The 11,784-nt window shown below is 36.0% G+C and overlaps 1 protein-coding gene across 2 annotated transcripts; it reads left to right on the forward strand.

Moving 5' to 3' along the window:
• Positions 5,468-11,765, forward strand: LOC109233055 (exosome complex component RRP43). Of its 2 annotated transcripts, none has more exons than XM_019398803.1 (9): positions 5,468-5,573; positions 7,142-7,302; positions 7,394-7,443; positions 7,547-7,616; positions 7,706-7,811; positions 8,636-8,702; positions 8,977-9,052; positions 10,663-10,961; positions 11,218-11,765. In XM_019398803.1, the coding sequence occupies exons 2-9, from the start codon at positions 7,143-7,145 to the stop codon at positions 11,299-11,301; spliced, it is 912 nt and encodes a 303-aa protein (XP_019254348.1). In that variant the 5' UTR covers positions 5,468-5,573; position 7,142; the 3' UTR covers positions 11,302-11,765. The 2 variants fall into 2 exon arrangements, with proteins under 2 accessions (XP_019254348.1, XP_019254349.1); XM_019398804.1 differs by having other exon boundaries at positions 5,469-5,573; positions 7,085-7,302.

Below are 11,784 nucleotides of genomic sequence, written 5' to 3' on the forward strand. Positions count from 1 at the left end.
GAGGTTCAATTCATCGGACCAACTTTTTGGCATATAACAGCAACAATACTTGATTTGACAGTTTTATATGCAACATCTTAAGGCATAATGATCCGAGCTAACTTTAGCAGTTTGTGCAAATTCTAGAATCCTTAATCATTTTTCTTATAATTTAGTGGTCTAAATAAATACAGTAGGAATAGTTTCTTTCATAAAAGTACTCTCAGTTATCAATCTAGTGAAAAATGGATATAAAGATCATGAATTAAATGAGTTCTAATTTATTATTAAAAAATAAGTTTTAATATAACTTTGTGTGTAAAGCTGTGGTATTTATTTTTTGAGTCAATTGGCAATAGTTGGGGACTTTGTTGTCCTGAGAGGAACAAAAATGACTATGCTGAGATATCTCCATAAGTTGGGTGACCATCCAAGAAATTTACTCAATGAAGATGTCATGAAAGCAGTGATGCAAAACAGACAAAAAGAGCCAATTGAAGCATCCTACAGATAAGTTTAAACCTATATCTGACTTTGTACGAGTAATAACAGAGAACACTAACCTGACATATGGCCCATTCTGACACATCGAATATCTTGCCCTCGGCACAGACGAATGCACGAGGTATCTCCGCCTGAANTTAGCTGTAAGTATAGCTTCCCCCCCACAAGTTTTGTGGTAAGCCAGAACTTATCAGCAACGCATTCATCATCTCCTTCAATGTTCGATTCTTTCTCTCCGCAATTCCATTAGATTGTGGAGAGTAAGGGGCAGTTGTTTGGTGAATAATGCCATTTTCCAAACATATTTCTTCAAAAGGAGATTCATATTCGCCACCCCTATCACTTCTTATCATTTTGATCTTTTTGTTTAGTTGTGTTTCAACTTCACTCTTGTATTGCTTGAAAGCATCAATTGCCTCATCTTTACTATTAAGTAAATAAACATAGCAGTATCTCGTGCTATCGTCAATAAAAGTAATAAAATACTTTTTCCCACCGCGAGATGGTGTTGACTTCATGTCGCAAATATCTGTGTGAATTAAGTCTAAAGGACTTGAATTCCTTTCAACGGACTTATAAGGATGCTTAGCATACTTTGATTCCACACATATTTGATATTTAGAATTAATGCAATCAAATTTTGGCAATACTTCTAGATTTATCATCTTTCGCAATGTTTTGAAGTTTACGTGACCTAAACGCGAATGCCATAAAGTGTTTGGCTCAAGCAAGTAAGAAGAAGCATTCACTTTATTGATAGGAACTGCTATTACATTTAGCTTAAAAAGGCCCTCATTTAGGTAACCTTTTCCTACATACAAATCGTTCTTACTTAGTACAACACTATTAGAAACAAAAATACATTTGAATCCATTCTTGACAAGAAGTGAGGTAGACACAAGATTCTTGCGAATTTCTGGAACATGGAGGACTTGGTTTAGAGTCACTATTTTTCCCGACGTCATCTTCAACGCAATCTTGCCAACTCCTTCAATTTTGGCCGTAGATGAATTTCCCATGAAGATTGTCTCGTCGGGACCTGCGGGGGCATAAGAAGAAAATAACTCCTTGTTAGCACAAACATGGCGGGTGGCTCCAGAATCTATCCACCATTCTTTCGGATTTCCTACCAAGTTGCATTCAGACAACATGACACACAAGTCTTCCATTTCATCTTCAACCATGTTGGCTTGATTCTTTTTCTTCTAATCATTCTTTGGCGCACGACAATCCACCGCCTTATGCCCAGATTTTCCACAGTTGTGGCAATTACCCTTGAACTTCTTCTTACTTGGGTAATTCTTTGGTCCAGAAGCTTTCTTCCTCTTCTTATTTTGTGGTGCCTCCTCAACAATGTTTGCCCCCATTATTGTCGAGTGTCCACTTGACTTCTTTTCAGCATTTTTGTTGTCCTCTTCTATCCTCAAACGAACACTCAAGTCTTCTAGTGTCATTTCCTTCCGTTTGTGTTTAAGATAGTTCTTAAAATCCTTCCACAGCGGAGGTAACTTCTCAATGAAAGCAGCGACTTGAAAGGCCTCATTATGACCATACCTTCAATAATAAATTATTATTAATAATAAGATAAATCTTATTAATAAAATTATTGATTTGGGTCATACCTTCAGCAAGGAGGTCATGTACAATGACTTGTAGTTCTTGGACTTGAGTTATGATCGACCTAGTGTCAATCATCTTGAAATCCAAGAACCTTGCAGCCACGAACTTCTTAAGTCCGGCATCCTCAGTCTTGTATTTCTTCTCAAGCGCATTCCATAACGCTTTTGAAGTTTCCATGACACTATAGACATTGTACAAGCCATCTTCCAAACAACTCAAAATGTAATTTTTGCACAGGAAATCAGAATGTTTCCATGCTTCAGTTACAACAAGTCGTTCATCATCCGGAGTATTTTCAGCCATGACCGGAGGATCCTCCTTGATGAAACGTTGCAAACTCAACGTAGTAAGATAGAAGAGCATCTTCATTTGCCAGCGTTTGAAGTCAATACCGAAAAACTTTACGAGTTTTTCTGCCGGTGCCATAGCATGAGCAGGAGTAGAACGGCTTGACGAGGCAGCAACACTCGTAACAGTAGCTCCCGTTCCCACAACATTTTCATTAGTTTGGTTTTCGTTCGTCATCTTTTCTGTAGAGTTGGAAACACAACAGAACTTTGTTAAATCAGTGAAGTTTTGATATCTTCAAACTGAATACCAAACCAAACATACAACACGTAACAATGGTGAAGTTTTTATATACTTCAAACCCGTACGTTTATTATTCTGGTAAAGTTTTTATATACTTTAAACCGGACAGAACAATTATTGGAGTAGAAAGCACGAAGGCTTTAGTCTCCAAAACAGTATACAAAATATGAATAACAGTTTAATCAGAGAGGCTTTCTGAACCTGCCTGCCGCGGTTCTACCGCGGTCGCGGCAGAACCGCGGCCAGAGAGGCCCTCTGAACCTTCAGCAAGGTTCTGGCGTATTTTCAGCAGTGATTTGGCATTTAATTAATTATTAAATAATTAAATAAATTTTGTCCAAAAAATAATCTTATCGATCGATCATTTGACAAATCCAAATCCAAAGCCAAAGCCAAAGCCGAGCCGAGCGAGTCCCTCACCAATGAGGGACAAAGTGCAAGACAAAAGTTCACTTCTTCAAATTTTCAATTTCCCTCCATTTCCAATTCACACTTCTTCTACTTTAAAGCCCAATGGCTTAAGTCTAACAGACAGCATTCAATGAGCGACCGTTATAAAGAATCTTTGCATTTATACTCAACCTTTATGCAACCATCAATAGGGCTCTTTCTTCATATTAAAGAGGAGCTTGATTTGGGGATCTTGTCTTTCTGAATTTAGCTATAAATATAGGAATTTATACTTATGTAAACACGAAATACTTGTATGCAAAAACTTACTCTTGTTTTATTAATATTCTTTATGCTCCATACTTTGTTCTTGTTTCTGCTTCCAGAGAAGCTCAACTCACAACCAAGCTTGTATTTTCTTCAAGTTTTCTTAATTAATCTATTTCTGTTCTTAGTTATTTTATATTTTTTGATCAATTTAATTCACGTGTTTATAAAATCACGTTATAAATTCAACTGTATCGTTTTACGAGTAAATTATTTTATCATTAAGCAACATTTGGATCGTAAAACGAGAATTTAAATATCCATTTGACTCTAAATGAGCTCGAATTGATTTTAAAAAAATCGAGGTGCTACAATAAGAAAAGTAATCATGGTATATAATTTTTGTAACTTTATCGAATGTTTGATTTGGATTTTGAATCACGTATAACTAATCCACCAATTGATATATTATCTTATACTACCAACATAGAATAACCAATTCATGTATAATTTATAAAATGGATAAAGAATAAAAAAGGTAAAATTATCGTTATTTTTTTCCTAGAAGCCAATGAAAGTTAACAGAATTTCTTACCTGATCTTATGTGTTTCGCGGACTGTAAAACAGAGTCAATTTACTCGATTTAGGATTTAAAATAAATCGGTAACCTGGGACACCATAAAAATTATTCCAAGTGGTGACTCTAGATTAAATAAATAATCTCATTTCGAATAATGTCACTTTACTTGGAAAAACCCTATCCCTCGGGAAAAAAGAGGTGTGACAAAGTGTATTTTTCTCAAAAGTACTTGTCAGAAAAGTGCTTTCAGATAGAAACTACATTTTTCTGCTTCTCAAATACTACTTCTGATTCTTTATAAAAATAATTTTTTCCTTCTAAAAGCTTGGCCAAACACTCATTTTCTTTAAAAAAAAAAAAGCACTTTTGTTAAAAAGAAGGCCGAATAGCCTAGAAGACACTTATACTTGTCCCACTTGGTCATGCCGGTCCCTGTATTCTATTGTTTGTCAATTGAACACTTGTTCAAATTCTATATATTAAACCCTTATGACCGTTGACTAAGACTATATGGCTGACTTGGCTTCAGTGCGTGACTCACACACCTTTTAGGGGCGTGAGACCTATTAGAAAGCCCTAACAATAACATTTCTCCATTGTTGAACCTACCTGGAGCTCTCTTTCGGCATTAGCAAAATCACCTCTTTTTTCCCTTAATTTTTTCCAACTCTTTCGTTCTTGTTTGCAATCTCCCCCGATAAAATTACACCTTTAAGGTCCATAAGAAACAAACAAAACACCTAATTTTTTATCTGAAAAAGCATTCAAGATTCCTCTATCTTCCCCAAAAATACCATAATATTATGATATAACTCGGTGACCACAATCCAGAATGGAACCCAACATACTTCACAAAAAAATTAAAAAATCAGGAGACTAATTTTGATTCCTACCGTTACCAAGTCATAACCTAATGAACACTGATAATATTAGGATTTGTGCATACTATAATATACTACGAGAACACAGACAAAGACAGAAAAAAATAAAAACTTGGTCCAATTTTAGTCTGCCAGACATTAGCTCCTGATAGCGTAGTGATTTCGGGGCCAAGGTACTAATGGGCCATGGACCCTCTTCATCTTATAAACAATTACATTCAAAATATTACGAAGCTTAGTAAAAACGCATGAAGATGAAGGAGAGATGGAGAGTAGAAGTAGAAACGAAGATAAAGCGTAGAAGGAGAAATAGACGATGAAAGAGAAACAATCTGTGTAAAATGAGGGAATAGGGTTTGGGGGTTTTTTATTTAATTTTTAACATATTATTTCTTATGTGTCACTAAATAATGACGTGGAGTCCAACGTGGAGACGATTGTGTTGCACGCACCATTGACCTCTTCAGAAAAGGGTTTAATATATAAAATTTGAATAAGTATAAGTGTTTAATTGACAAACTATAGAGTACTGGGACCATGACCAAGTGGGACAAATACAAATATTTACTAGGCTATTCTGCCTAAAAAGAATTACTTTTAGCCTAAAAAAAAAAAGCTTGGCAAAAGGGTAAGTGTACGGTGGAAACGACTGTATAATAAAGCAAAGATTGGTTCCCTACTCGCCCTTAGGTCTACTCTCTGAGTCACTCCACTCGCCACCATTTTCTGCCCCTCCTTGCGCTACTGCATAGTGTCTTTGGTACGCCTTTCTTGCTTTTCCCCTTTTTCTTCTGTTTCTTCTCCTATGATTCTTTCGCTTGGTTTATTCTCCCGTTGTCGAAAGTTTTGTTTTTCTTTCTGAAAGTAAGTCAATAATATATGTATGTGTATTTGCTGAAATTTTCAAACTCTATGCTGAAATTGATTTTCTTTAGCCCTATATTGCCATTGCTTTCTATGTACCTTTCAGCCTCTCTCTGTTTCTCCTCCACTCTATTATTCTTTTGCTCTCATTATTATTACTTTGTTTCAATAATTTTTAGTTTCTTGTCCCATTATTCTTCTCGCCAAAAGTTGTGTTTTCTTTTTCCCTTTTTTGCTGCTGCAGAAGTCAAGTATTATGTGTTTTTGCTGAAATCTTCCAACTTTATAATGGAAATTCATATGCTTTAGCCCTATGTTGCCATTGCTTTATGCACCTGCCAATCAATAAACCTTGCCTCAATTCCCAACTATAAGAGGCGCCTTTATGTAGTTATATTATTTATGGAAAGGCTTCTCTTTTGTCCGTGCTTGAATTGCCTATACATATCAGGCGCATATAGAAGTTAAGACTGCCAACTTGATAAGTGTGTTTGATTAAGTTAGTTGGAAAATACTTAGCCAATTTTTTTTAATGGAGTTTTATAGGTTCATCTGAAAATTAATAAGCATGTGCTATATAAAGTGCATGTATCTTAGCCTAGTAACTCAGAAATGAATTTGGACGCATATCTAAGGTTGGAAACCTGAAAGATGAATGTCCTGAATTTCAAGAAGACTAAAAGGGAACATGATTACAATCCGACGTAGAACGAGGAAATATTCTGTGTTACTGATGTTTATGGATAATTTGGCTGTATGAACATATGGTCTCTATATAGTTTGGTAGATTTATATATTCTATCAGAAAAATAACGCAATTATATCGCTTTCGTTACTAAAATTGGATTAATCTATTGTTTCTGTTTTGGCAGGATGATGATCTAATGATTCTTGTCATTGGCATGAAAGATCTCTTTTATTATTTTGCCTTTAATAGCCTGTTAATATCTTATACATCCATATATTTCAAACTTCAAATTTGTCAAGAATATATATATGTATTTATTGTGTTACTAAATGTGTAATTATTGTATGACGTGGCTTGGGTTTTAGTTATTTTAAATTAAGCTCTGAATCTGATAGCCGAAATAGCCCCAAACAAATAATTGTCTATCGAGTTATAAAAGGGATTACTAAGTTGTGTAACCTTTTTTTCCCTTGATTTTCCTATGGGGAAACCGGAAAAAAAAAATCAACTACAGGCAACATAAGAATTAATATAAATTCGCGTGGTTGGTTTGAGGATTTTGCATTACTTCCTCTTTCCCATTTTGTTTATAATTGATGATTTCTGCATGTCTTTCTTGTTTTATTTTAATTTTTGAAGTTCAAAAGGAGTGTTCTCACTGAATAGAAGGATACTAGGGTTATGCATTTTCTTTGAATTTATGATTTTCTTGCATTCAGATGGTTGGATAATCACTGGTTGGTAAGATTGATTGCAAAGACATCTGATTTCTACAGAATGGCTGCTGTCAATGGCTCAAGTGACTTGTCTTCAGAGATGGAGGTGGATGCCTTTAGACGCCTCTTCCCTTTGCGCTATCATGAGTATCATCTTCTTAAATCTGTCCGACCTGATGCCCGAAAGCTTGGAAGTGCTAGAGACACAACACTTGCACTTGGTTTGACTAATCATCATTTCAACTGATCAGTTGTAATTATATTATCTTTTTTCAGGAGTTGTCCAAACTTAAATCTTTAGTTTCACTGCAGGTGCCGTTGCCTCTGCTGATGGATCAGCACTAGCAAAGATTGGCTCCACTGTAAGTGTATCCTTTGTATCAATGGCTTCTTAGTCGCTCTATAGGAGCTTCCATTTTTCCACTCAAAATGCTTCTAAGTTGATTGGTTATCTTGCAATCGCAGACAATGCTGGCTGCCATCAAAATGGAAGTCATGACACCGACAGTGGAATGTCCAGATGAGGGATCCATAGGTAAAAAAAAACCTCTCATTTCTCAGCTCTTATTATTTTATTACCCATATATTTTTTTGATATAGATATGATTTATATTGTGAATACAGCTATCGAATTTCACATGCCTCCCATTTGTTCTCCCCTGGTTCGGCCTGGTAGGCCTGCAGAGGCAGCAGAAGTAATTTCGAAGCAGCTGTCAGACACTATCTTCAGGTATATAATAATAGCTTGCAGATGCCCAAAATGTGGAGTCTAATATTCGTCATCATCTAATTCTTTTGTGTTAGGTTTTTATATTGACCATGCCATATGGTAGTTATTGCTTTGTTTTTACAATTCTCCGAACCTCTGATAATGTAATACAGCAACATAGGTTATATTTTAAGGTCCAACTAAACCATTAATGATCTCACAGCAAACATAACAAACTAAATGGGAAAAATACTCCTGCTTCAGGCATCTTGTCCGTGTTTCTTTCTAATCTTGGTTGGGCGATACTACTTACTGATAAATAAATAAATAGTAGCTATTGTTACCTGAAGAAGTTTCTGAAAGAACTTTAGGTCACAAGAGCGAAGGTTTCTTATCTCTGGCAACTACTACGGTGTTGCCAGATAAACAGAAGCAGTCTCTGGAGAACTTTACGCTACAATAGGGGAATTCTTCTTCTGATTCCTCCTATGAGAATTTTGGAACATAATCACCGTTCGATCAACCATGCCAATCCACACTAGTTGGTGGTCAGCCGTATGAATGATCTGAATCCATTCGCTCTGTTTGGAACTTAATCATAACTGTAAATACTTCTCTGATGAAAATATTTATACCGAGAAGTATCTCTGATGTTGAGGAAGTCTCTAAATTTTCTATTGTTTTTCTAAAGGTAGAACTAGAAGTAAGAGAGATGCTTTGATTGTTAGCTTCATATTGTAGCTCTGCTCTTGCTCTTGTTGTATCTTTTTAATATTTTTTTTTTCTTCACTTTCTGATAAGTATTCCTGTACAATCTCCTCAATAAGCAATTCAAATGCTTGCAGTTCTGGCATGATTGACTTAAAAGAGTTGTGCTTGGTTGGAGGAAAAGCTGCATGGATGGCTTACCTGGTAACAAATCTGAAGATCTTTCTTGTGTTCTTGCATTTTTCCCATGTTCTGTAGAAAAAGGAAAAGTTTGTCCCATAATTGTAAGTTAATTGGAGAGTAACTCCGCTGTGATGTCTCTCAGCATGTAGAATTGGACTATACGGTTGTTAGTTATTCATCTTTGGTCTTCAAATCTTCCCCACCTTAATATTTCTTCATTTTATGCTAATAACTATGCTTTTAGATTGTATGGCAAGTTGTTGATATTTATTCCTAGGGCATATAATATTTACAGGACATATACTGTTTGGATGCTGATGGTGCCCTGTTTGATGCTGCATTACTATCTGCAGTTGCTGCCTTTTCGCATTGTAAGTTTGCTATCACTTGGATTCTTTTTAAAGTATTCCTATATGATTACTCGTCCAGTCAGAGACAACAATTTTGTATTTTGTATCCCGTTTTTGGTTTTGAGATTGGAAATGAACCACATGTTAAATGCACTTTGGGAAATAAGATTATTTTAAATCAAAGGTTAAACAGGGTAAGAAAAGAAGATGGTTTCTGCGATAAAGGCAGAAAATACTTTATACTATCGACAGACAACGGCAAATCCAAGCTTCATCAAGAAGAAAGAACATGAAAAAAGAGGACCAGCTGTCCAGCACAAGTTATTAGAGCAATTATCAAGTATGGTAACGGAGCAAAGCTGTCCAATCTCTACAACAGTCTGGCCTGTGTATGTCATGTAATAAACCTCGAGGAAGGCCAGTCTTGAAGAGAATAAGAAGAAAGAGGACAAACTGTTCTTAGTTTTAGCAATATATCAAAAGAGCAATCTTTTCCACTTAGTTTCGGTTTGTTAGAGGAATACCATGCAATAAATTTAGGAAACCATTCTTGAGAAGAGATGAAGGGATGAAGAAGAATGCACGCGTTAGGTGAATTTCATGGAATGGTTCCCGATGTTTGAAATAGTTGATCAATTACAGTGCTCAGGACCATAGTGCTTCCATTTCCCATATGCCTCAAGGAATTAAGCTCCAACATAGAAGAACACAAAATTTTGACTCCAAACAAGTTTCGAAGCACCTAATTAAGCTACCATCCTTCCTCAATTTTGATGACCCAGAGATCTCTGTTGTGTAAATTGTCTCTCCAAAATATTCTTCCTTTCCTTTGTAGAAGATAGCATATTATTGGACACTCAATTCTATTCACTATCACTTGAGGGAAGACAATACAAATAGTACGGGTATACTAGAAAGATAAGAATGCATGACTACAACTGCACTACGTTAAATGTGTTGGCAAGGTGTGATGGTGGACTGTCTTGATTGAACCTGGGTGTACTGTGTGTACATTCCTTAAGTGAACGGTGGGTGGTTTACCTCTTAATTGTTCAGTATTGTCTGCACTGGGTTATTAACTAAATTGCTCAAACTCTTCAGTTTTGATGCCGCACTCGTGTCAGCAGGACGTTGGTGTGAGTGTGGGATCTTTACCGGATTTGGTCAACCGATTTTGGGTGCTTTGACCAAAATCGACGGAGAAATTCGGGACATGCTATAATTTTTGAAATCAAAACAAAAGCTAGTGTGAATTTGAAGAAAATGGCTTGTATATAGAAATTTCTATGTTATATACTCCTTGGGTTCTCCTCTTGATCAATATTTTCTCCTTTCTCGGAATGCCTTGTAAGTTTCCACATAATATCTCATTATTTAGATATTTTTGTAACTCTAGTTTTGGATATTTGAATTAATTTAAGTCGAATCTCCGCACCTGTATCCGTACCTGGATCCATACCCCCGAATCTTAAAATTTTGATCATGAATGATCGGACTCTAGATCCATACCTGCATCAGGCCCACATTCGAGTCCGAGCAACTTAGGTTATTTATAGCTGTACGTGATTAATTTGGAAAAGTTGATTGCTACATGATCATGGGATCTTACATAGAAATTGGATTTCTTGCAGTGAACATTCCAGTAGTGTCTTTGAATGATGATGGGCGAATAGTTATTGTGTCTGAGGACAATGTCAGAGGGAAATTGGAGAAGGAGCCTGTCAATAAAGAGAAAAGAAAACTGAAATTGAACTCTCCGCTATTCTCCTTAACATGCATACTTCACAAGAACTACATCTTAGCAGATCCAACAGCAGAGGAAGAATCTATAATGGAAACAGTTGTAACTGTGGTATTGGATTCATCTTACCAGCTTGTTTCACTTTATAAGCCAGGTGGACCAGTTCTTGCCCATACATCAGTTATCCAGGTTAGTTTGCGTCTTAATCCTAATGCTTACCTAAACCCTTGAGCAAAAAGAAAAGTTCCATTACTTACTAACAAAGCTTACATACCTGATCTGCATTAAGTAAGCCATTGATCTTGGAGATACTTTTTTACTTGCACTCCGTGGTTCCTTATTTATCTGCATGTTCTGAAATGGTTACTAAGATATTCCTGTAAATATTAGTTCAAAGATTCTATCTTGACCACTTTTTACAAGAAAATGTTCATTATGTCTTCAGGATTGTGTTGCACTGGCAAGACGCAGGGTGAAAGAGCTTCAGAATGTATTGAATGAAGCTATTTCTGATATGGAGGTAGACTGAAGGAGGATTCCCTTGCACCATAGCATTCAACAGGCAGCTGATTTTGACTTTAGGATTGCCTGCTTGTACTCAAATATTATATAAAATACAGGTCACTTGAAGTTATCGAAAAAATGCATTAGAAAAGGTAGCTCTGGTAGCCATGGCTGCAGGAATTTTGATTAGCCAATATTTAGTGGGGAATTGCTTATTAATTATTTATTAGTTCTCTTAGTTGTTTCATTTGTATCATTTGGCCTCAAGCGCGATTTATAGCTATACCATTTCCCTGGTCAAGTGATAATTCAGTCACCTGGTTTATGATGGCAACTATTTGGATCCAATGGTAAGAATTAGGCTTTGGATTAGTTATGAAGTTAAAGCTTTAACTACAAGTGCTGTTGTGGAGTAAAATTAGTTGTCATAGTACATGGCTTGGTGCTGCGGAGTGCAGCTTTGATCTGTAAAGACTGGTTTGGGCAAAATTTCTGTTGTTTATAACCC

The sequence above is a fragment of the Nicotiana attenuata genome, chromosome 10, assembly GCF_001879085.1.
Source record: "Nicotiana attenuata strain UT chromosome 10, NIATTr2, whole genome shotgun sequence".
NCBI lineage: Eukaryota > Viridiplantae > Streptophyta > Magnoliopsida > Solanales > Solanaceae > Nicotiana > Nicotiana attenuata.